Raw genomic sequence first — 24678 nt, forward strand, 5'->3', positions numbered from 1 at the left:
CATGTGTACACAATAGGAAGGAAGATCCCATGTCTGTTTATTAGGGTGAGAACTTTTCTTCACCTGTCTGTTCTGCTGCATTTTTGCAGTGTTCCACATGGTGTAACTGCCTATATGTAATTACCTGTATTAACTTTCTCCCATGCTATGCTGAAACATCATACACCAAAGGATGCTGGCTTTTAGGAGGTTGATGGGCAAGTTGCACTGCAGTGTCACCAATGTGGAATACAAGTGATGTACTGGAGGGTGTCATAATATCTACTGCAAGTGGAGCTAGCAGTGCTGCAAACTCTTGAGCCACTCACTGTGGGGTGATCTGCAGCAAGCATGGATTGATCCAGTGCCCTTTGAAGTCAGTGGAGGCCTCTCCATTGACTCCATTGAGTTTTGTCTTGGGCCTTTAGCCTACAGGAAGCAGAAGGAAGAATCCCAGAGCAGAGAATACAAGCTTCTTTGGGGATATATATATATATATATATATATATATATATATATATATATACTCCAAAGATATATATATAGTACATGGTCACTATGGTACATGGGGGGGGGGGGGATTCACCCATGTACCATAGTGACCAAACATACACAGAAAAAGAGAGAGATTTCACCACACAAATGTGGAGTACAAAGTTGCCTGCCCAGGCTCCCTGCTGCCTGCTTCTGCTTTTTTAGACCCCAGTAGGGGTTAGGGGTTATTTCTGAGCTCAGGAAAGGGAAACTTCTGACCCTAGTAGTGAAAGATTTAGGAAGTGAGGAGGAATCTGGGATGGTTTCTGAGTCTTGACAGGCTGCACTGCAGGAGGGGGAGCCTTGGGTAAAAGATCAGAGCTCAGAGAGATGATTCTGAGCTAGGATAAAGGTTGGATTCCTAGTCTGGCGAACAAGCATGAAGGAGGCTGTGTTGAAGAGAGCTGAGGGGGCCTGGGAGGCCCTAGGAAAGACTCAGACTGATAGGACTGAGAACAGGGGAAAGGATGGAGTCAGCTAATGGTGTGCATGGGAAGAGGCAGACTATACAGAGCTGGAAGGGAGGGTGGGGAAAAGTTGGAACTCGGAGAGAACAGGGAAGGGGTCACAGAGAAAGATGCATTGATTTTTTTTCCACACTACCCTCTACTGTCAAGTGTCCCAGTTTATCATTCTGAAAACCTTTGCCCCATTGCCTCTTGTTTTCACTTTGTAAATATAATCTGCCATCAGAGCGGGTGAAATGCTACAGTATTTGCCTGGCTGGATGCCAGCTTCTCCCCTCCATTTCCAGAGCCAGGAAAAGGTAATGAACTTTAGTTTCTATTTGGCCCCCACCATCAGACCACTTCTCCCGAGCAGCATCTTCTTGACCCAGCAATTTGTACTGGATAGGATGATGTATCCTAGAGCAGAGTCTATCTACATGCCCTTCTAATCAGTGTAGCAAATCCTCCGCCAAGAATGTTGTCTTTGTTATTTGCCTGCACACTGCCTCCCACGTTAGGGCTCTGATCCTCTGTTGAGGTTTTTTAGGTGCTGCTGTAATACAAATAAGCAATAATTATCAGGTTAAAGCAGAAGAGTCATAAAACTGGAGCTCTTACAGAAATGCACAACGTGTAACTGCAGATGTATGGGCAGCCTGATCATGGCAAAGGCTAACCACAGGCTTGTGGCTTGAGGAAAACAGTTCACACCCTGAAGTTCAAGGCATTGCTCAGTGAGCTAGAGGATTATAAGGTAAACTAATTAGATGTAGCTGTATATGCGAGCTTGCTTATGTACAGTTTCCAAAGTATCATACCAGACCTATGAGTTTTGTGCTGCTGATGTGCACAGAACTGTGACACTAGTTAGTTGTTAACAGAAATGTTCATAGAAGTTGGGCTGCTTCCACTAGTTATAGTTATAGGGTCACCAGTGAGTGCTGTTTCAGTGATTTGGCAGCAATGCTTTGAAAGGGCCTTCTCGTATCATTAATCTATCATATTACTCAATTGTGTGCTAGAATCCAAATGACACATTATCTTTTATTTGTGTCTTTGCATATCTCTGACAGAAGGTGATTAATAATCTAGGTGGCTGGTAATATGCTGGTTTTACCATGTACTCAAACTATTATGAGACTTAGTGTGCATTCAGGAAAATGCTTTTTTATATGTAGCATATGCATTCATTAGTTAAAATATGTAATAATTACAGGTCAGCTACTGTTGGAACCATGCTACTTGGTTATTTCATACAGCATTTGGGAATAGCTGCAAATTAGTAAGTCCCATTTATATAGGTTTTATGTGAATCGCATGTAATATTAAGCAGCACAATGAAACAATTGCATAGCCTCAACTCAAAGCTGGGATCTTAAGTTGAAATATGTATTTATCATTGGGTTCTGTGGATTTTTTTTCTTTTTTCCTGCCTCTCTGAGCACTGTTGTATTCAGGTACAGGTCATAGGTTCTTAATTAAAGTTGTGTTTTAAAATGAGCATAATGTGGGGCACACAGTTCTGTTCCTTTTTATGTAGGGGGCCTTTCAGCGTGAAATTTCACTTAATGTTAGTTTTTATGAATTCTGAATTTTCTCTGTAGCTTTTGTTCCGATTCTTTTAATAAATTCTTAACAAGGAGTGTTTGAAATGGTCCGGGGTTGGAATTCTGCAGAGCAGACTCGATTTGTTTTGGCAAGGTGTACCTCGGAAACAATGGATGGCACGCAGTGCCTTTTTATTTCAAAGGAGTGCTTTGTTCATTGTTTTTCCGTGGCAGAGGTGTTTCTGAAAGCATTCCATGCTGCTTTAGGGCTGTAGGGCTGCAGATACATCCTAGATACCTACTGGGTTTTCTTCAAGGTGAAGCAATTCAGGCTGGTGATCCCAACTTAGGTCCTGCTCCTTGCCACAGTGACAGCCTTCCAGTGACAGTAGGGGGCAGCCTCTATAGAGCTTCTAAGATCAGAATAACTGGCAGCAATGACAGGCTTTCAAGGGGATTGTCCCCAGATGTCCTCCTTTGAGTGCAAGGCACCATTGCAGAGAGTTACTTCTGAAAAATGCAGCTAGGGAAAAATAGGGATCCCAGGTGGAACTGCAAAAAGAAAGCACAGAAGTGTTAAAATGTTCATTTGAAACTTCTTTGGCCCTCATCACCAGGTGCTGTGAGCCCAGCCTTGCTGTAGCTGAAGCCAGTGAGTGTTGTGCTTCTAACTTCCATGGAAGCAAGATCAGACTTCCTCTGAGAAGCTGCTTCTCCCTGTGCTCTGCCATGGTAGCTAAGATCAGCGAAGGTGCATTTGCTGAGAGTCCTTAGATTTCAACACCTGGGGGATACCAGTCCTGTGCTCTCAGCAGGTTCTTTTCTTCTGGAATTTGCCACTCCTAGCCCAACAGTGATGGAGCCTTTGGGGCCATAGGATGTGGTGCACGGTCCAGCTGTTCACACAGGCTTCTGCGGGATGGGACAAGTTCCTTTCATGTTTTATTTTGCAGTTGAAGTTACTGCATCTCTCTTAACTGTCATCACCTGCAGACGGAGACTTCTGCATTGTGGCTTTTGTTCTTGTACCCTGGGACCATCTGTTTGCACCTTTTAAACTATTTCTCCTTCTTTCTCCCTGGTTGCCTGTCACACTTCTTATCTGTGTCTGTCTGTCTTTCTGTCTACGCATCTATTAAATTCCCAATCCCCAGGATGATAACAGACTGCCAGAGACAACACATTTCTATCAACCAAACGATATGCAAGCTGAAAGGCAGGTCAAGCTTTATGCCAAATCCAACTTTCATTACAGCTTGCAGCCAATTAAAAATGGCAGAAAAATGGTCCATGGGGATGGGACCAGAGGAACAGTGTGGTTTTGCTCAGTGCACTCAGTCTATAGCATTCATGCACAACTTTCAAACCTCTGAGATGTACACACATTCCCAACCTCACAGTTCCTGATTAGAAGGGTCTTCAAGATGCATGTGGTTTTGTGAATTATTAATGCTTCAGTTTTCTATTGGGAACTCCTGAAAATCTGACCACTCAATGTGATGCATGCATATAAATTCACGAGAGAAACTTTAGGCTGATTTTGTGCAAGGGGAGAGAACCTCATAATGGAGATGAGCCTTTTTATTACAGTCAACTTACTTGCATCTTGCCCCCAACAACACCAAGTCAAACATTTCAGTCAGAAGTTTGATTTTGAAATGAATCCTTTTATGTTTTGGGGAGTTGCATCTGACTAAATCCCAGAGCAAATGCACTCACTGACTTTAATGGCTATTATGGATTGAGCTAAAAAAGAACACAATTGGGAGCATTAGTGCAGTATCTAGATTAAGTGAATATGATGTATAATAAAGTACCAGAAAAAATAGCGTCATCCACAATTTGCCTTTTCCACCTCTGTCGCCTACAGCAAACCATCAGCTAGGTTTGAGCGAGCAAGTTGGTGAAGCATAGAAGAGCTGGTTTGCACTGTTGTTATTGAGTCAGAGGGCACAATTAGCACTGTAAGAAGTGAAACTCTCCCAAGCCTGAATGCTGCACTCCCACTTCTCAGCTGAGAAGGTACCAGAATATATGAGGGCTCGTCTAAGGGCCATGCAAGCCTAAAAGCTGAAGTCTAAAATCTAAAGTCTTTTCTTGGCTCCTTTCGCCATAGCACCTGAGCCCCTTGGACACAATAAACAACTTTGTGGCAAGGTCAAGTTCTAACCCCATTTTATAGGCAAGAAACTAGGCTCATGGAGATGAAGCGTTCCCAAAACGATATGGGAAATCTGTGGCAAATCAGGGAATCTGACTCGGACTTCCAGCATCCCAGTCCGGGCCAGACAGTGATCCTTCCTCTCTTAACAGCTAGCTACTCTTGTCAGAATACCTGAAATCTGACAGGTATCAGGAGAGTATCAGGTTTTAAGCTGTAATGGGTGATTTTAAGAGGTTTGGATAGTTTGGATCAGTTTAGATCCAAGGTCTAACCTCTAACCTCTTTTTTTGGTACTTTTGACTTCTGGCTGAAACTGGTATCTAAAACCAAAAAAAATAACCATCACCACACCAAATTGCGGTCATGTCAATCAAATGTTCTCAATATGCAAGAATCTGCAGAGGTCAAGACAGAAATGTCCAAATAATGTGCTACTAAACAGTTCAGGCTGGAGCATATGAAAGTGAAGGACACATTCTGCTTTCTCTCTACTGGAGATGTAGTAATTGTTCTTCATTATTTTTTCCTTGAATTTAAAGTAGAGGCCACTGAGACTGAAAATGCACCTTTTGTACTTTGCATTTTGGAAATTCTAATGGGAAATAGCAAAAATCTGCTGCATGAGGGTCCCAAACCGGTTCTGACTGCATGCATCCAAATTCCCCCAAATCCCCCAAAATCATAAAATTGGCTTTAAAATTATAAACTTTTCAACAATAATAAATGGTGGACTCTTTTTATTTCTCTCTTGGTTTCTGAGCCGTGAGAGGTCATACTTTCCACCACCGTGAAAACTAAGAGGGTCTTACATAATCACCTGACTCCAGGAGCTGGGACTTTTAAAAAAAAAACCCAAAACACTATATGTCAAGGTATAGGATAACACCATGAGAATTGGCAATGCAGCCCATCAGGCCATTCTGTCTGGCCTGCGGGGCCCCTAAAAAATTTAGAAAATTAATATTTATCTGCTTCCAGCTGCCTGTCATGCACCCTTGATGGCTTGCCAAAACTCAGTAAGCGGCCCTCCACCTGAAATAATTGCCTGCCCCTGAGTTAGAAAGAACTGTCATTAGGGGAGGAAGATAGGATGAAAAAAAAATTTAAATTTAGCTGACATGAGCGGAGGGTTTAATATGAACATTGGCCCTATTTGATTTCAAATGTAAATTTGATTTTTCGGTAGTGATAAATTTATCACTAGGTTTTATCTCCCAGTGGATTCTTCGTGTAATTCATTCTTCTACAGTTTTAGCCAGGTTACTATTCTAAGTATGGCCCCTAGGATTTCAAAGCTTCCCCCCCCCAGTAAAATCAGTAACGTCAATGTAGTTAAACCAGGCCCCCGAGAGCTCTTTCAAAGCCTAATCCATTGTGTCAGAGTTATTTACAATAAGCTTTCTCAGCATATATCATATTACTTGGCTTACACGTATGAAGTCACAATATCATACAGTAGCAAAAAGGAGCTCTTATGCAGAGGGGATGTTCTGTTCACACTGCTGGAGAAATAACCCTTCGCTGAAAAACTAGATGAAACCTGCAAAACATTTGCGATTACATTTTTATTGCAAAAGTATTTCTTTAAATACAGGATTTTTACTTATTTTTTGACCAAATACTGTAACGAAATCAAAACTTCTCACCCTCAAAAAGGCTACGTAAAGCTGTCCATGTGTAAACACAGGCTTAGGAATATTCTATAAGATTCACATTCACTAGCAGGACTTCCTAGTCTTCTAGACATTTTAAATTTTCTTTCTACAGATCATCTTATTCCAAAACTCTAAAATTTTCTATTATAATAACATGCTTATTCTGTCTAGGTAATCATTGTGATAGGCTGCCAAGAATCGATAGTCTACTGCGATCTGTTACTGGCGGGGATGGTGCATGGGGCGCGGGAAGGCTGCCAAGGCCGAGCTTCCCCGAGCATGCCCGGGCTTCCAGTGCCCTGTGCACTGTTGGATCCAGTGGGTGCTGCCTGCGAGCTGCGGCTGCACCTGCACAGCTAGCACCCCTCCCAGAGGCACCAACGGTGTGGAAGGAAGCACTGGGCCCTGCTGCAGCTCAGGGGCTGTGCAACCTGGTGGCAGCTTGAGTGGGCAGGCTCCGCCAAGGAAAAAAAAAAGCAGTTACACATCCCCTGAGCTGTGGCTTACTCTGGTGCTTCCCTCCGTGGCGGTGGCGTCCCCCGGGCAGCAGCCACCCACTGGCCCCCCTTCAGCAGCTTGTTTCAGTAAGCATTGTGTTTGGCTGCCAAGACAACTAAACAGAATAAGCATATTATTATTATAGATGGATTGTTTTGTGACCGGCTATCAGGTGTTCCCGTGGACACGGTAATGGAACTGTTTCCCCCAACCCATTTTCAGGTCCTGGGAGGTCTGCTCTGTTTAGCCCAGTGCTGTATCTTTGTAGACAACACCTAGCCCCAAGGCACAAAGCTTCAGCCCAATCTTCCAGGGCTTATGGTTGACAGGAATTCTAAAAAAAGCACTTTCTAGGGATATTACTGCCTTCCTTTGCCAGGGATGCTGTGCAGCTCAAGAAGTGGGCAGTACAGGCAACGAAATGCTGTACAGCCAGTGGGGAAATGTAATAATTCAGGTCCAGTAGTTTCAGCAGCTTCTACTGTGGCCGAGAGCTCTGGAAGCTGCCCCACCTAGCAGGAGATCCCCAAAGATAAGAAGGCAATGGTATGACTACTTGTTTTCATTCTGCCCGAGGGTGAGAAAGGGATTGGAGGTTGGCAGTTAGGAGGGCATCCAGGTATGCTTAATAGCTCCCTGCACCAGCATGGATGAATCTGGCTCATCTTCTTTAATTAGCATCTTTTTAGGTCTGTCACTGAGCCCGTTTCCTAAAACACAAGGCTCATAGGTAAACACAGCCCTTTATAAGAACCATAGTGTTTAACACCAGCATTGCCACCGCTGGAACCGTCAGCACCGTGGCAGTGTGTGACAGTTCTGTGGCCATCCTCCGCTGTTCCACCTTAGATGCACTTGGACATAAAAAACAGGAACCGACAGCCCTATTCACTGTGTTTCATTTCTGCTCCATCACACAAGACATTACATTGACTCTCAGCTGTATAGTCTTGGGGAAAGGTGCAGAGCATTAGCAGTCAGTGGATGGTTCTTTTATGTAACAAGAAAAGAAAGGCGTTGTTTTCTTAGGAGGGGAGGAGTGTTTTCACCTCACTTTCAAGTCTCCAAAGCTCCCTTTGTCCTCAGTCATTCTGGAGAGCAGGAACAAGCTCAATGTCTGGAGGCAGAATCAGGAAGATCCACAGTACTGAGTCAGGGTCATTAGAGAGAGGGTGTAGTTGGTTGTAGTTAGTACCATCATGCCACTTGGTTCCCACGCCTGGCCACCCCACCTCATTTCAGTCCAAGGCTATAAGTGCTGTAGTCTAGTTTGCAGGGGTTTAGGTTGTCTAGTCTAGTTTGTGCTCCCCACAGTAATGGCAGGGCCTTTAGCCTTGAGTGGGCTTAAAACTGGCCCTCTCTCCCACCTCTAGTCTGCAATGGGTGGGCTCTGCTCCTAGTTCTGCTGCTGACCCACTAAGGCCTCTGCTGGGGATAACCATGCTGGGCAGATTGTTTCATTCAGCACAGCACTGAGCAAATTGCATCTAGCTAGGTATGACACTGGGAGGCACTGTAACTCTGAGAAAACTCTCCAAGGAATAACTCTTTCCCTTTGGTCTCAGGGGCAAGAAGTACCAGTACATTTTAGTTTGTTCAAGGACCAGGTAGCCCAAACAAGGGGTCTTACTGCACAAAAAGAAAGCCTAGACCACTACACCCACTTGCCTTGTAATAGCAGCATCTGGTTCTTTCACCACTAGATTTCAAAGTGCTTTACTATGGAGGTGAGTATCATTGACCCTATTTCACAGACAGAAAAACAGGCCTCTGTTTTTCCTAACCCATCTCCTATAGAAAAGGGAGGCAACTTGCTTAAGGTCACTGAGCAGGACAGGGGCAAAGCCACAAGTAAAAACTGAGTGTTGGTCCCAGTCCAAGTCCCAAGCCATTTGACTATACCAGAACCCTCATAATGTATGTCAAGAAGGTACATTTTATTCATGTTTGCCAAGTGCTTTAAAATTCTTGGATACAAATTGGTTTATTTTCAGTGACTTGAGTGAGGACGGGATTAGGCGATATAGAAGTATAAGGTTTCTTTGTCTTGAAAAAGTGATCTTGTCACATTGCTTTGGGCTCTCAGTTCAGGTTTTTTAAATCCCTGATAATCCATAGAATTCCTTTTTTTTTTTTTTTTTAACAATAACTAAAACCAGATTTTTTTTTTAATGTAAACATTCCTCTCCAGTGTCTTGGACAGAGTTATGCTGACACATATTTGTCTGTATACCTCTCCAGATGTTTGGACCATAGTCAGAACGGTATTCCAGTGCTTGAAAAGTAGAAACTGAGATGTAGTTAGGGTTTTGTTAGTCTGAAGTCAAGATAGATTTGCACTTTCTGGACTAATCCAGCAGCTCCCAAACTCTGACAGGTTGCGCACCACCAATTTAAAATGACACAACTTTGATGCAATTTTTTCAGTTCAACCTTAAGTACCACCAGCAAATTTTTGTCATATAAAGTAATTATAATAAATCTGTTAACACGTACCGCTGACAGCTTGTCTGCGCACCACTGATGGTACACGTATCACGGTTTGGGAACTGCTGGGCTAATCAAACCATGCTCACATCTATGTGTGTGTATGTATAGATATAGATGTAGATATATAGATACAGATAAAACACGAGTTTTTTGTGAGCTGAAGCTCACTTCATCAGAGGCAATGAATTACAAATTAAAAATTGCAATGGGCTGGAACAAATTAATCGATTTTTGCCCTCGATTTAAGTGCAACAGTGGTGAAAAGCGAGGCTGTCTCTTGCATGTTTAAGCTCTGTTCTCTGCTGTGTCATTGTCTGTGTTGTCATTCACTCACCCAGGAGAAAGTTCGGGCGCGCATTCCCCTCATCTCTTGTCTGTGATGAAGATCTCTGTTGCCTATTTTGTGGTTGCAAGATCTGATGTGTATAGTGGGAAGGATAACTTTTTCCCTTGCTGTTGAAGGAACATTTTTTCCCCTTTTGTGTTTGCTGTCTCATTAAAACTGCTGGTAGAAAAGAGGTGGGTTTTCTCCAAAAATCTCCACTTCTTGACCTTTCAAACTCACTGGAGAAAGACAAAACATTGGAACTGTAATAAAAGGGACGTTGTTGTATGGAAAAAGTAATTATCAGTTAGACAGACAGAAACAAGCTAGAAAAAGGTTGTTAGGCTTTTCCTTCCGGCAATGTAAAGGGATACAGTTAATTTAAAAATCATATTTTGGAAGCAAATAAAATTTCTCAGCCTATTAATTTATATTGTAAAAAGGGAAAAAATATTAAAAGAAAAAGTTTTCTTTTCAATTTTTATTTTGTTTCTTTACTTTGTTTCCTCACAGTTTGGACAATGGCTAGTAATAGAGTTAGTTGAACGTTTGCTTTTAGGTAGATTTCTTTCAGATTTTCAGTGCTGCAATATTTGAGTTGCCGATCCTAAAAAAGGAATAAGTTTATTTGAAAACAACTTTCTCTCAGAAAGTTTTTAAAGCCACATGACTATTTATGTCAGTCTTCATTAAAAAAATCTATTTGTTTGTAAGCTAAACATTGAGCTCAATTTGCCTTGCTAATGTCTTTTAACCACTTTCTATTTGGGGACAGATGTAACAAATGGAGGAATTGTATTAACAGCGAGACCCACATACTTGCAAACACATTAAGAGCTTTGCTAAAACAGAAATAGCCAGCAGCTAACGCTATCGTTTAGTGTGTAAGCTGTGGATGTTTTATTTATTTTGTGAAGGAAAAATTGTGACTGTAGCAGCCCTTACTTGTGTTTTGGGGTGAGCAGTGTAAATTCAGAATGTTTGCTGGCTAGTTCAAATCCAGTGGTGCCCACCCCGTGTTTGGACTCCACGGACAAGAAGAATGGCACAGGGTCAGTCCATGGGCTGGATTTGACCCCATGCACTGGGATTGGGTCCTGTACTGCCCCTGTTGTCTGGATCAAGCCCTGGGGCCCCACACCACCCCTGCCTGACCCCATGCACTGGGATTGGGGCCTCACGCCAAGTCTGCTTGGTCCTACATGCTGGGATCCAGGCCCTTCTTGCCCTCACTCAGCCCCACACACCAGGATTGAGGTTCGAGGGCTCCATGTGTTGGAATCAGTCTCCAGGGCCCCTTGCAACCACCATGTGGTCCCGTGTGCCAGGATCGGGCCCTGATGGTACCTCCACCCAACCCTGTGTGCTGGAATGGGGCTCTGTATTGCCCCCCTGCAGCCCCATGTTCTGGTATTGGGGCCTTGAGTCCCCCCACACCAGGATTGGGCCCTGCATGCCCAATGCAGCCCTTGAGGCTCCCCATGTACCCAGATAACCCAGCACTGGGGCCTGGATCTGGCCCGCAGGCTAGGGGTTGAGCCCCCTGTTTTACATTGCTCACCAAACTCGCACTCATTCCAAACAATTTTTAGATGATTTCTTAATTCAGTCGGCTCTCTGTGTAGCAGAGGACAGCTCACAAAATCTCTCCATGTGGAGGTAAGCATTTTGTCCAGCTAAGGAACATTTCAGGCAAGGAACTTGTCACGTGAAATAAGAGATCAGAGAAAAGCAGCATTCCTTTACACATCGTATACTGTGAAGTTTATGAAAACCTCGGTGTCCTAACAAGGCTTAGCCTGAGGTGAAGTTCAGCTTCATTCAGATTTCTGAACCAGACCTATGTTGCCCTTCTTAAATCATTCACCTGGGATAAAAGGAAACAGTTTATCCCTTCTTCAAAGGATGTTTTCCTTCCACATCAAGCCCTGACTGGTGTTATGTGAGATATGGGAAGGTTAATAGTATATCTTTGCAACAGATATTTCTCTAAGGTGGTTGATAATACATATGGTCACGTGTGCTAAAGAGCATGCCCCATCCTAATAGTTATTTTCATTTTATTACATGAGTATTAGTTTCTCTTTGGGGTCAAAACTGACACAATTTAAATTCCATCTACCTGTGAGGGGAATTCAGCTGTATTCCATGGCCACTGTGAGCCAGCTAGGCTGTTTCAATACTGACTTCAGAGGACCTGGAAGGTCCCCAAGGAAAGACCCTGGTACAAAGCTCCTTCCTGTTCTGCATGGGATTGGCCACAAAGGTGCTTTATTTCTCAAGTGAGAGCTTCCCATGCAATGGGCATGCTGCGATCAGCAGGTGGAGCTAAGGGACGTTCCTAGCTATTTTCCTTACAGCCACATAGCCTTATTGGCCATGGCAACCTGAATGCAATTTAGGGTGGCCCTACTGCCTGCTACAGTGATCCCAAATTTCTCTTTCCTCCCTTCCTCACTGGGAACCTCAAGATACAGATGATATGAGCTGTCCTCCAACATCCCTATGTTGGGCTTTGCAGTAACACTAGCATGAGTTCAGATCTGTTTATTAATCAGAATCGTAACCTTTCCCATTAAAAATCAGCACTGCACACCTGGAAGGGAAGCGAGTCCTGAGTATCAGGCACAGCTGAAGTGTGTTGCCACTAGCTATCTCTTCTCAGAAAAAAAGATTAACAAATTAACTGAGAGATGTAATTAGCCATGCTAGACTGAACTTACACAGAAGGGAGAACAGGGTGACACCTTATTGATTAATTCACTCAGAGAGGCACGAACTTTCACGGGTTACAGCTTACTTCATCAGATGCTAGTCCATTCGTAGCATGCCAAAATAGACTGTAGCCTATGAAAACTCATACCTCTTTGAATGAGTTAGTCTATAAGATGCTACCCTGCTCTGCTTTCTGACAACTTAATAGAATTAAAGGACACCTATACATGTGCCAGACATTTGCTCTGATTTGTGCTATTTAGCACACGTCGGAGCAGACTCAATTAATCAAGTCTGCTGGAGCGTGCTAAGTAGCATGCTCCAGCAGCCTCCATGTTGCATGTATTCAGTGTCCCCTCCCCGCACTTCAAACTGGCAGCAAGGGTGCTTTAACTAATGCTCATCGAATGAGCTTTAGTTAAAGCAAACCCCCCTGCCACTTTATAGTGTGGGATACTAAATACATGTGATGCTGCGTTTGCTTTAATTAGACCAGCTCTTGGAGCCGCTCTAATTAAAGCATGCTTCCCCCCCACATCCTGGAGCATATGTAAAGACACCCAAAGTGGCCTTCTATATTGGATCTAGGCAAAGAGCACTGCAGTAGTATTGTGTAGATGAAAACATGTAGATGTCTATGACTGTGGAGGGTGCCACCTCTGAGAAGACAAGTTGCGACCTGCTGTCATCCTTTGTTTCTCCTCCAGCATCTCTCTGTTAACTTTTCTATTGCTGCCATGGCTTGCTTTATTAATAAGGCTCCTGATGCTTCCACTAATAAACATGTTGCCATTCTCTTTTCTTCCTCACAGCTATGGGTGAACCAAGAAGACGGAGTAGAGGAAGGAACCAGCGAAGTACAGAATGGCCATTTGGATCCAAGTGCCGACTGCCTCTGCCTTGGCAGAACCCTTCAGAACCGAGACCAGATGAGAGCTAATGTAATCAATGAAATCATGAGCACAGAGCGCCACTATATCAAGCACCTCAAGGACATTTGTGAGGTATGTTGGGATTCTGTTAAAGGTTTGTGATAGCAGTCCTCAAATATCTGAAAGGCTGTAATAAAGAAGAAGGGTGGTATACAATAGCTTTGATTTTCAGCAAAGCAGATTTAGATTAGATATGCAGTGCTTTACCAATGCACCATAATCCCGTGTCTTCAATACCTCTTGATTTCAGACTCCTTACATGCTTCTGACAGTGCAACACAATGCTGAAATGAAGTGCAATCTGCTGTCCCCGGTCCTGGACTTCCGTGAAGCTCTGTCAGTATACCTTAGTCCTCCCTTGAAGTCCCCACTGCTGCGTCCAGTGCCGCCCCCTCACACCATTCATGATGATGTGGATCAGACTGCAGGCCTTCCTCATGCCATTGTACCCCTTTTGAATTTACTTTCACCCTGATTTTGACCTTCTCATGCTGATGGGGAGTTCTCAAACTTTCCTACCTATGTTCTTAACAGAGACAGGCATCTGTACCAAATTGTCCTATGCTTGTCACTGTTGTGCATAAAAACCTAAACTGAGGGCTCTCCAATGTTTTCACCTGGTAACGTGAGGGTCTCTTTCTTTTGAATTAGATGGATTAGGTTCCAGAAAGATTAATGTGTGGAAAACATTCAGATGAAACCTTAAAAACCAAGGTGCTGTTGATTGTGTGTGGTCATTAGTAATCCTAGGACAATGTTTTACGCGGGGCAATTTCTGGATTGCCCTTTCCATTGATCATGCATTCCTCTCCTCTCACTACTGTCCAGCTGTGCAATGCCTGCCTCTCTATTCCTGCAGAGGTGGAGTGGCTGCCTATCTTCCATTGTGTGTGTATCCGTGTGCTTATGTGTGTGTAATAGCGAAGCAGTATCTCTAAGTAAGGATTGAAGTTTCTGAGCATTTTCAACTAAATCTGCTACTTAATTTGAGTTTATAATAATTAGACAATGGGACCTTTAAGAAAATGTTCCAATCATTTTTATTTTGACTAACAAATGCCTGGATTGTTATCCTTCAAACATGCCCTATAATTAAAACTCATTGCCAGCTACTTCTGAATGTACGTTTGAAGAAATTAGGTTGTAATTAAGCAAAGTTGGTAGCAATTTTTTTTCACCATTTTCCCTATTATGTTCACAACATTTCCTTATTCAAAATGGCTGCTGTTTCTCCTTGTAAAGGTACTGAAGTGACTCATTCCCTGACTGCCCACGGAGTTTTCTCACTGTTTGAATTAAATGAATTATTTAATTATACTGTGTACAACTTGAAGAAAATTGCAGGCAGATTATCATTAGGGGTTCAAGCTGGACCTTTAGATTCTCAGCCTGGCCCTCCTTCATGGACTTACAGTGGCTGTTATCTTCCATGTGGATACACACAGCTCATTAATCTTCTTCTTTATATAACACAGAGTCATAACTAGAACATCAGGAAAATTAGTAAATATGCAAAATTAGACACAGACACAAGTTAGGTGTCTCAAGTGTTGTGTGTTTATGGAGGAAAATGTGATGGTATAATTAACCTTTTGGGTGATACTGCAAGGGAGGTTAATGTTTTGGGCACCATGTAGAAGCAGAAGGAAATTTGTTGTGGTGATATGGAGTTGTTATTGTTGGAAGAAATATTCTTTAGTGGGCAATTAAGATATGCTTAGGAGGCATCCTATAACTTGACATTTCCTTCTCTTTAGCAGTTGTTTTGGGAGGCTTGGAGAATGACAAGTAGAATGAGGCCACCTGTTAAACACGTCTTAAAAGGAGTCTGTCTGTGGAATTAAAATTCATGTTTTCTCTTATATATCACCATATCCTCTCTTGATGTAACTGGGGTAGCTGCACTGAGCTGTTTGTTTATCCCAAGCTGAGAATCCAGCACAGACTTTCTAAGGTGTATTGAGATCAGTCAGGATAAAGGCACTATACAAATGCATTGATGCCATGAACTTTGGTACCTTGGTACAGTCTGACAAGTGGTTGGTGAATCTGGCTAAAATTGAGATCGGGTTCCTATAAATTGAAATTGCCCTCTTGTTGTCTACTAGAATTTTAATAACAATAGCTTTCCTTTCCCACAAAATAATTTCTACATTTTAAAAAGTTGATTTGTCCTAATGTGGGACAAAAAAAGTTGTAATCACAAAATTTTGGTAGCAGAAACTCTAAGTAAAATTAGGAATTATCAAAGTAGTTTATGCTGGTAATTGCATATATTTTGTTCCGATTTTGCCCATCTTTATATTTTAATTATTTTATTATAATCAGCACATATTTCTGCAAAGTATTTTTGAACCAGAACATTGTTTTTTACTTTGAAATGTCAACATTTAGGATTTTGACAATATGACATTTTTAAACCTTTTTTTCAAGTTGAGAAATTTGTTGAAACCAACTTCTTTCCAAGAGGAGCTTCAAGTTTGAATTCTACCACAAAAACATATTGGCAAAAATAACTAACTCTTCTCAGGAAGCTAAACGTATCCTTTTCTTCTGATATTTTGGGAAAGGCTTGTAATCATTGAGTGATCATGTTTTTATCACATGATTCACGGGCTCTTCTTTTCTCTTCACTACCCTCCTTCAGAGGATAGCTTTCTTTAGAGCTTGATTTGCTCCTTATTCTTAATGATCTACAGTGAAGTCTACTACTTTGAACTCAGGCCACTGACAATTTTAAACTTAAAATCACATGTCGAGTCTTTGCAGAATCAATACTCTATGTCCATAAGGACTTTGAGTCACTTGATGTCTTCATTTATTTTAACCTGGCCTTGTCTTGGTGAGAAATCCATCAAAATGGGAAATGGGAATTTCTGAAACTGTTTCAAGGGTGGAAGAGTTGTGAAATCTCAGCTGGAAGCCAATGAGTTTGATTCAGTTCTTGTTCTAGTAAGAAGTATTTGAATTGAAGAAGTGAAGTATTGTAACAGTTTTTCTATATATTATTTCTTTACCTCCACTGGTATTTTTTTTATCTGATAAACCATGAATTTACTACTAGACAGCCTCTAATTAGGTCTTTTATTGGGCCAGATTGTCAGCTGTTCCAACCAGACATAGCTCCACTGACTTTAGTGGACCTACACTGATTAAGGATCTGGTCCACTACATGGGAAGATGCGTGTCACCAAAGCTCGTATCTTGCTCTGCGTTGCACTAAGTGGAATTGAAGGATAAATCTTACCAGAAGGTAGAGTACTAAAAAGTGATACCAATGCTTTTTTTAAACTAGTGAAGACTGAAATGAGCATTCTCATTTGCACAGTGATGGGCCATCCGTTGCTGGAGAGAAGCTCATCTTGCTTGAATTAAGCAGACAAATCAGAGCAATCTGTTTGCCCTGAGAAGGCTCTGAGACAGCTTGATCACTCCAGGCTCTGTCCAAATAAGTTGACTTGACTGTGTGTTTTTGTGCTTTAGCAGAGTGTAGCTCGAGTTAAGAGCTAGGCAAGACAGCTTGATTTCCTATCTGTGCTACAGGGTGAACACAGGCAGAGGTGCTAACCTGTGCTGGGGAATGAACCTCGTTCTGACAACAAACTGACAAGGCACTGGAGTGTTGTTGACACCGGCAAGTTTTATAAATTCCCCCTCACTCTTATTTATGGGACTGGAGGAAAAGCACAGCCTTGTTATAAATCAGGTAACATGAAAGCAAAAACCTGCCTGGCAGATGAAGGCTAAACATGCATTGGGATTGGGTATATCAGCATGAGCCAGGTCTCATTTCTCATATATAACCAAAAACTTCTTGTAGAGTCATTGAAATATCTCAAGATTTGCATTTGTACTAGACTGCTGTTTGATTTAAGTGATTAAGGGCATTCAGTCTGTGGTGTCCTCTCTAAGAACATACCCAATGCCCAATAATGTATTATTATGCACTGTTATTATTACATTGAAAGTACCACATCGAAAGAACATTAAGGTCACTCAGTCAAGAACTCAAAAGTTATGGAGTGCCATAATTAAAATTGCCCGCTGCCTGAGCAGACTGAGATTTGTCACAGGCATGTAACAAGGCCGAGTTTGGGTGAATCGTCACAGGAACAGCAAAAGATGCATCACTGACACCTTTGTCAAATATCATGCCCTTGCTGTAAAGCATGGTGGCACTAGCACGTCTCAGTTGAAGCCTTGTAGGACTGTTTTAACGCAGACAAAACAATGCATTTTTCTTACCTACATTATCAGAAATGGCTGCATCATTTTTTTTTAAATGTCACAAAAATTTTTAGCCTGAGGCAGACACCCAGCATGGAAAATTTCTGCTCGAACAGCTAGAGTTTGGCAAAGTAATAAGCAACTGAAAACAGGGTCTTCTAATGGGAAGTGTCAGGTAACCTTAACTGTAGGCGGCACTGCTAACTCCACCTATCATACAACTCCATAGATGTGCACAGTATTATAAAGATATTAAAAATGTAGTCCTTGCTTCCTAGTCTAAGGTTTTGATAGTGTAAATGTGCTGAGCACCTTCAGCTCTCACTGATTTAAAGGGTAGAGATGTAGGAGGAATCACACTATGTACAGCATTGAGCATAAAGAGGAAAACCCCAAACTAAATGCAGAAAAACACTGGAAAGCCAGTGCAGGGATTCAAACAGTGGAGGTTATATCATGACAGCAATGGGGAAGGGAAGTGCTTTTGACTGTGGCATTGTCTGCACTGAAGATGGAAGAGTGAGCTGTAGGATGGTCAAAACAGAGGAGACATGCTGGAGTTGAAAAGAGATGACTGATTACCCGGGGCAGTATTTTCCACATCAGAGTGCAGAATGCAAATCAGATTAAACAAAGGTAGATAGGAGAAGTGATAAAGCTTGGATAGGAAGACAGAAGAAAAGAAACATTTTTTTTTAAGATAGCCCGTGTTCTGAGTGAGTTGGATGGATGACCTTTTCTCTCTCCTGAAATCCTCACCCTAAAATTTTGCTCAAATCCAAGCACAGGAAAGCTCCAGGACACGGAAGATTTTCTTTTTTCTTCATAAAGCAACAGCTTTCTAGCATTCATCCGAGCGTTATCGAGGCACTAGGACAGCTCTGAGCATTTTGTGGGAAATTCCAAACGGGAATGTAGACTGTCACGCTGAGTTTGTTGTTCAGGGCCGGTCATATGAGTCCCCCCAAATGGACGAAGCCCACTGGGGTAACGAGCTGACATTATTTTGACTCATTCTGTCAGAAAGTAGGTCTATATTTTGCATGCTGCCTCTGAGCCAACCAGCATAATGTGCTGGTATCTGTGAGGGCCCTTGGTGCAGCATATAAGGCAAAAGTGTTGCTTATCATCTATCTCCCTCAAAGGCCCATCAAATATCTGAGGAGATACTAGCCCTTCCTTAGGGCCGCTTCTCTCCTCAGGCAATACGAGACTGGACAGTGGAGGCATCCACAAAAAATGTCAAGGGGAAAACCATGGGTCATGGATCCTTCCCTATTAAAAAACACAGACCAGGGGTGTCAAAAAGGATGTATGGGGAATTGGCTCTTTGGGAACCGTACCGGCGGGGTGATCCATCCGTATGTTCGTGAAGCTCAAAGTAATAATCAAACCCGGCATGTTTTTACTTTTCCCACCCCAAGGTTTGTACCTGTAGTTTACAGTCTGCTGGTGCATGAAGATTTTCTGTACTGGGGCTGCTTACAGTGTCCTTTTTACCTGTACTTTTGCTGGGGTGATACTCTTCTACTGTGCGCTCCTTCATGAACTTGACTACCTTTGTGCTAGGCATCGTATATTTTAGACAGCATCTCCTTGTGGTTATGATGTCTGTGTTTCAAAAACCAGTTCTGCTGATGAGGATCATCAGTACAGATATACTTGTTATATATACCTCATGCATGATACTAGGAATATTCAGATATGTTTTAGAATAATGACAGCCTGGAAACAGAGACAGCCCAATTTTTTCCTCGCATTTAAGGCAACGTAAGCTTCATTCCTGCGGTTACTGCTGATGCATATGCATATCAAAATGGCTCTCAAACTAGGCCTATAGGTCACTAGGGGCAGTGGGCCCTACCATGATGCCCTACAGAAGGAGATATTTTGAGAACCAGGCAGTGGTTAGAGCTGAGGGATTTATCCATATGGGGACTCTCACTCTGAATTGGTCCATAGATATAAAGAAGTCCGAGAGCCATAAAATCACAGAATAATAGAGCTGGAAGGAACCTCCTGAGGTCATCTACTCCAACACATTGCTCATGGCAGTCACCCCTACCCTGTCACATAACTTCAAGGAATATTTCATAGTTTCATAGTAGTTAGGGGTCAGAAGGGACCTGAATAGATCATCTAGTCTAACCCCCCACCACTGGTTGGAGCACACACTGAGATCACACGACCCCAGACAGGTGATCATCCAACCTCTTTTTGAATTTACCCAAGGTAGGAGCGAGGATCACTTCCCTAGGAAGTTGGTTCCAGATCCTAGCCACCCTAACAGTGAAATAGTGCCTCCTAATCTCTAACCTGAACCTATTCTCCAGCAGCTTCTGGCCTTTGTTCCTTATCACCCCAGGTGCTGCTGGGGGGAATAGGGCCCTTTCTGTTTGCTGCTGATCTCCCCTAACAACTTTGTAGGCAGCCACCAAATCCCCCCTTAGTCTCTGCTCGCTGTGGCTGAACAGGTTCAGGTCCCTCAGCCTCTCCTCGTAGGGCCTGCCCTGTTGCCCTCCAGCCAAGCGGGTGGCCTTCCTCTGAACCCTCTCAAGGCAGGCCACATCCTTCTCAGTGCGGTGCCCAGAACTGGACACAGTACTCCAATTGTGGCCTGACCAATGTCACGTAGAGGGGGAGTATCACCTCTCTGGACTGACTTGAGATGCATCTTTGGATGCACGACCCATCCACCACCACTCTCTGGGTGCGCCCCATCAGCCAATTTTTGACCCATCCGACTGTGTAGGCATGAGTGCCACAGTCGCTCAGTTTATTAATGAGAATGGCCTTTGACACTGTCTCTCACCCCTTCTTAAAGTCCAGAAAGACTTTAAAGAAAGACTTATTGCCCCCAAAATACCAAGAGCACCCTAACCTGCCACAGGTAAAGCAGGGGGATGAGGGCTGTCAGTGTCTTGCCACAGCAAAGGTTACTAAAATGCACTTGAAAGATCCAACAAAGAGGCCCTTGTCCCAGATACAAAGGAAAGCAAAACCTCCTACAATCCATACCGTGGGGTAGTGCCACCTTATGACTTCCCATCCCATCTCTTTTTTTCATTTCAACCTCCCACTCAGTTGAAGAAAAGAGAATGGGTCACAGTCCATGTTTCTCTGTGCACCAACCCCAGAGCTTAGAAAACTTAGCACTTACCCTCCTGCAAATACTCTCCAATTTTGGCCTACACCTTGGGGACTACATGAAAAAGTACTTTAGAAGGAGACAGTTTGTCAGCTATTTTTAGCTCTTCATTGAGCAAAGCGTTCTCCAACATCTGCCCATCAGTCAGTTATCCTCTGTCACTGAGCAAACCTGATGGAAGGAACAGGAGAAAGATGACATTGTTTTATGTAACAGAAGTAAATTTACTGGAAAAACTATGCAGCAGCCTTCTAGCTGATGCTTGCTGTGTATTATATATAATCTTCTGGCTCTTCCATTTGCTCACTCACATTGGAAACCAACCAACCAAATGCACAAACTGAATACAAAGCAAAGGCTTGGGAACTTAGGATACGTATTTGTTTATTTTCCTTACAGTTTGATAGACATCTATATGGAAATGTGCTGCTTCAGCTTCCGAGTAGCATGTGACTTAGGCAAGCTGTGACACAAAGGAGGGGGAATATTCAGGATGGTAGCAAATAGCAATCCCAAGCCTGAACCTCATTTGCATATTTGTCCATGGAATGGTTTAAAAAATCAAAGTTTGTTAAGGAGGGGGTGGTGGGTGGGCCTCTCCACAGATAATTTACAAACAAACAAACGAGTTTAATTTTTTGACTATTTTGCAACAAATAATGCACTACGGGCGGCCAACCATAGTGCAAAAGCCAGAAAAACCCACTTAGACTTAGATGTCAGGATGAAGTCTATTTCTCTTTAACATGTGTGGGGATAGCATCGAAAGGTCTCAGCCATCTTGAGCCTCCTTGGCTAAGTACAGACAGTCAAGAAGCCTGAGGCTGAATTAATTCAATCTTTGCAGATTAGTCTAAAATGCATAGATTGAACTGATAAGCAAGTGGACCGACATTCACTTTGGATTCTGGAAATGCAGCCACGTGTCTGCAGTTGCTCGGGCCAGAAGCAGGTGGGTGTGTGTGTGTGTGGGGGGGGGGGGGGCTATAGAGCATGCTTCCCTGCTTGGCCATCCATCCTAGGAGGAGGGGATTTGTGGGGAGGTGCAAAGCATCTTGGGATGCTGGGAGACTGTGAGTTAACTTGAATATGGAGACAATGTGGGGCAGAAATTCAAAAAACTGATTTAACTTAAATTAAATCTGATACTACATCAATTAAATCTGATACTACATTCATCCAGGTTTATCTTAAACCAGTTTTAGCCATTTTGAAAGTGGTTTATGTGCACTGAACTTCTGTTGTGTTACAGATTTGAACTAGTTTCTGATTGCTTATATTGATTTATGTGTAATTTCTATCCCTAGCTCTTGTGCTTCAGAACATGCATAGAATAAATGATGGTCTCTGTCCCAAAGAGTTTATAGCACCAGCAGTTAGATAAGCTGCCTTTACTAGTAACCTGAGGAAATGTGTTCTTTTATCAGTAAAAGGTATTTTGCATAGAACCTGTCTCCCCATGCTATCTTTCCTACAGTCAATTATCCTAGACTAGAGGACCATTCTTTGAAGGGCTTTTACCTGAAACATTGAGGAAAACGCTTTATTCAGGGACATTTCTGTAAAAATGTGAACTCATTTCTGAGTTATTTGCTGCTTTACACATTTTATTTCTAGAAACTTTTACACCCTAAAGCAGTTAAATGGAAAACTGACAGGTCGGTTCCCCACAGCTCAGCTCCCTGTGGATATTCAGCATCACATCTGCAGTAGTGGCAGTGTGAGATTTGACTGCTTTTTACTCCTGTTAACACTGAAGAGCCAATGTGGCTAATGTCAGGCAAGATGGAATCTATTCCCTCTTCTGCATCAGCGGCTAAGTTGTTGATTAATTTCCAATCAGTTGAACCTCTGCAAGATTGCTGGAGACAATGGGACTACCCAGAGGTCACTGAAGATATAATTTGGCCTCCTGAACTTGTATTACTGGTGATGGTGTGTGGGATGGGAATAACTACTGGGCAAACAAGGTACTGGAATCATTGAGCCACGATACACTTGGAATTCAGCAGTGCTATTTTTTACAGTTGTTTTTCAGTCAAGGCTAATTTTTAGGTGTTCATCAGCTCTTGATGCTTATTCATCACAGGACTGTGATAGGTTGTGACACCTTGGCATTTGCTATATTAACCAGTTTTTATGTTGCAGATCATATTAGAGCGCAGCTAGTGTGTGTGCTGAGGTACCAGGCCAAAGGCCAAATTTCTTCATACACCACAGAAGTCACAGCATGCAGACGGCAATGTTACCTTCCACTGCATGCACAGCTGCTCCAAAGTGAAACAAGATAAGGGAAGGTCAGATCTGGTAGTTAGAATACAGGTCTGCAAGTTAGGTAATTTAGGTTTGGTTTCCGACTCTGACATGGGCTCATTATGTTACCCTGGAAGAGTTACTTAACTTTTCTGTGCCTCAGCCTCCATCTCTAAAACAAGGTTCACAATGTGTTTGTATTTCACAAGAGTCAGGGGAAGGTGCAAACATGAGCTGACATTTGCAGAGTGTTTTACAATCTTCAGATGGGAGGCAAAATATTATTGCAAAAAATGCCTTGATTTCTATCTGACTAATATTATTTATTTGCTGAGCAACTACTGTATTTTAAAAATTGCAGGACTGCAGATCAGGATGTTCCTGATCATGCCCTTTTAAAATTAGAATGAGAGGGGTAAATCCAAGATACGAATCATCAAGGAATTCCAAAGGAGGCACCTGAATGAGTAGAAGCCCAGATTCGTTAACTATATTAGGGATTCTATAATAAAACCCTCCTAGGCTAAGAAAGAGAAACAAGATCCTTACAAAAGACTGATGTGGTATTAGTTAAACTGGATTGTCAGGAAATTGGTCACTAATCATCAACATGGACAGAAATAAGTTACAAATTTGATTATCTATTGAAAGTTTTCCTCCGAGGAGCTGCATGGTGAACCTTAAGGGTGCTATATTATATCTTTCGAATATTTTGTATTGTTTAGCAGCAGCTGGGGGTGACTCAGCAGCCACAGTTCCCAAAGTGAGCTGTTCCAGTGGAACTTCTAGAATTTCACTCTCTTGATGTCTTCCACCCTTTGTGAAATAAAGAACAATACAATCATCTTGTGTAGTCCCAGTATTATTGTTGTTGGAGGCTTCATTGAGGTTGGGCGCCATTGTGTTATATATTGTGGCCTGCAGATTTTAGAGTCTAAACAGACAAGAGAAAAAGAATGATGGAGGAAAAATAGACACAATGAGGCAAAGGGATATGCTCAAGGTCATATAATAGGGTCAGAAAAAGTACACTTCTCCTGGCTCAAGCTTAACTGCCCTGAACTCTAGAGAAGACTGTTCTAGGCAATTATTTGGATTTGATTGTGCTTCAGAAGAAACCAAAAGGTTAATTTAGTGGATTGGGAAGAAAGAAAGATCTATAAGTAGGGAGGCAAATAGAGGCTAGTACACTGCATCCTTTCCCAAACCTTGTGTCCAGCTTGTCTATTTATATTGTAAGCTTTTTGGGACATAGACGGTTTCTAGGCCTCGTTCTCAGTCAGTCATTAAGTACTACCTATTTTTATTGTTGCTGTTGTTGTTATTATGTGGCTACTGATGATGATTATGATGAATAGGAATAGGGAAAAGATGAAGGGATGATCTTGTAGATATACTGGTCTGGAACTCAAGAGATTTGGGTTCAGTTTCCCACTCTGTATCCCAGTTTCACTCTCTGATTTCGGAAAGCCATTTACATTCCCGGCACCACAATTCCCCACCTAAGAAAACAATTCTTCCTCTTTTGTCCACCCTTTTCCTGTCTTGTCTAATTAAGTTGTACGTTCTTCAGTGTGGAGACTATCTTAGCATATGTATGTATTGTGGGACATATGATGGGGCCCAACCACAACTAGGAGTCTAGGCAATACTATAACAATAATACTAATACTATAACATATAATAAATGATTATTTAATAATAAGACAATAATTGAAAAACTAGAGAACAAAATCCCCCTATCAGTTATACTGATGCCTCC

At 42.4% G+C, this 24678-nt stretch overlaps 1 protein-coding gene across 15 annotated transcripts in view; it reads left to right on the forward strand.

Moving 5' to 3' along the window:
* ARHGEF9 (Cdc42 guanine nucleotide exchange factor 9) overlaps positions 1-24678 on the forward strand; it is a 351467-nt gene that overhangs the window by 252229 nt on the left and 74560 nt on the right. For all 15 annotated transcript variants that reach the window (XM_019487852.2, XM_019487853.2, XM_019487851.2 and 12 more), the window contains one exon: positions 13169-13360. In XM_019487852.2, the coding sequence (XP_019343397.1) occupies positions 13169-13360 (192 nt within the window). The remainder of the gene's footprint in view (positions 1-13168; positions 13361-24678) is intronic.

Source organism: Alligator mississippiensis, chromosome 8 (assembly GCF_030867095.1).
Source record: "Alligator mississippiensis isolate rAllMis1 chromosome 8, rAllMis1, whole genome shotgun sequence".
NCBI classification, from domain to species: Eukaryota; Metazoa; Chordata; order Crocodylia; family Alligatoridae; genus Alligator; species Alligator mississippiensis.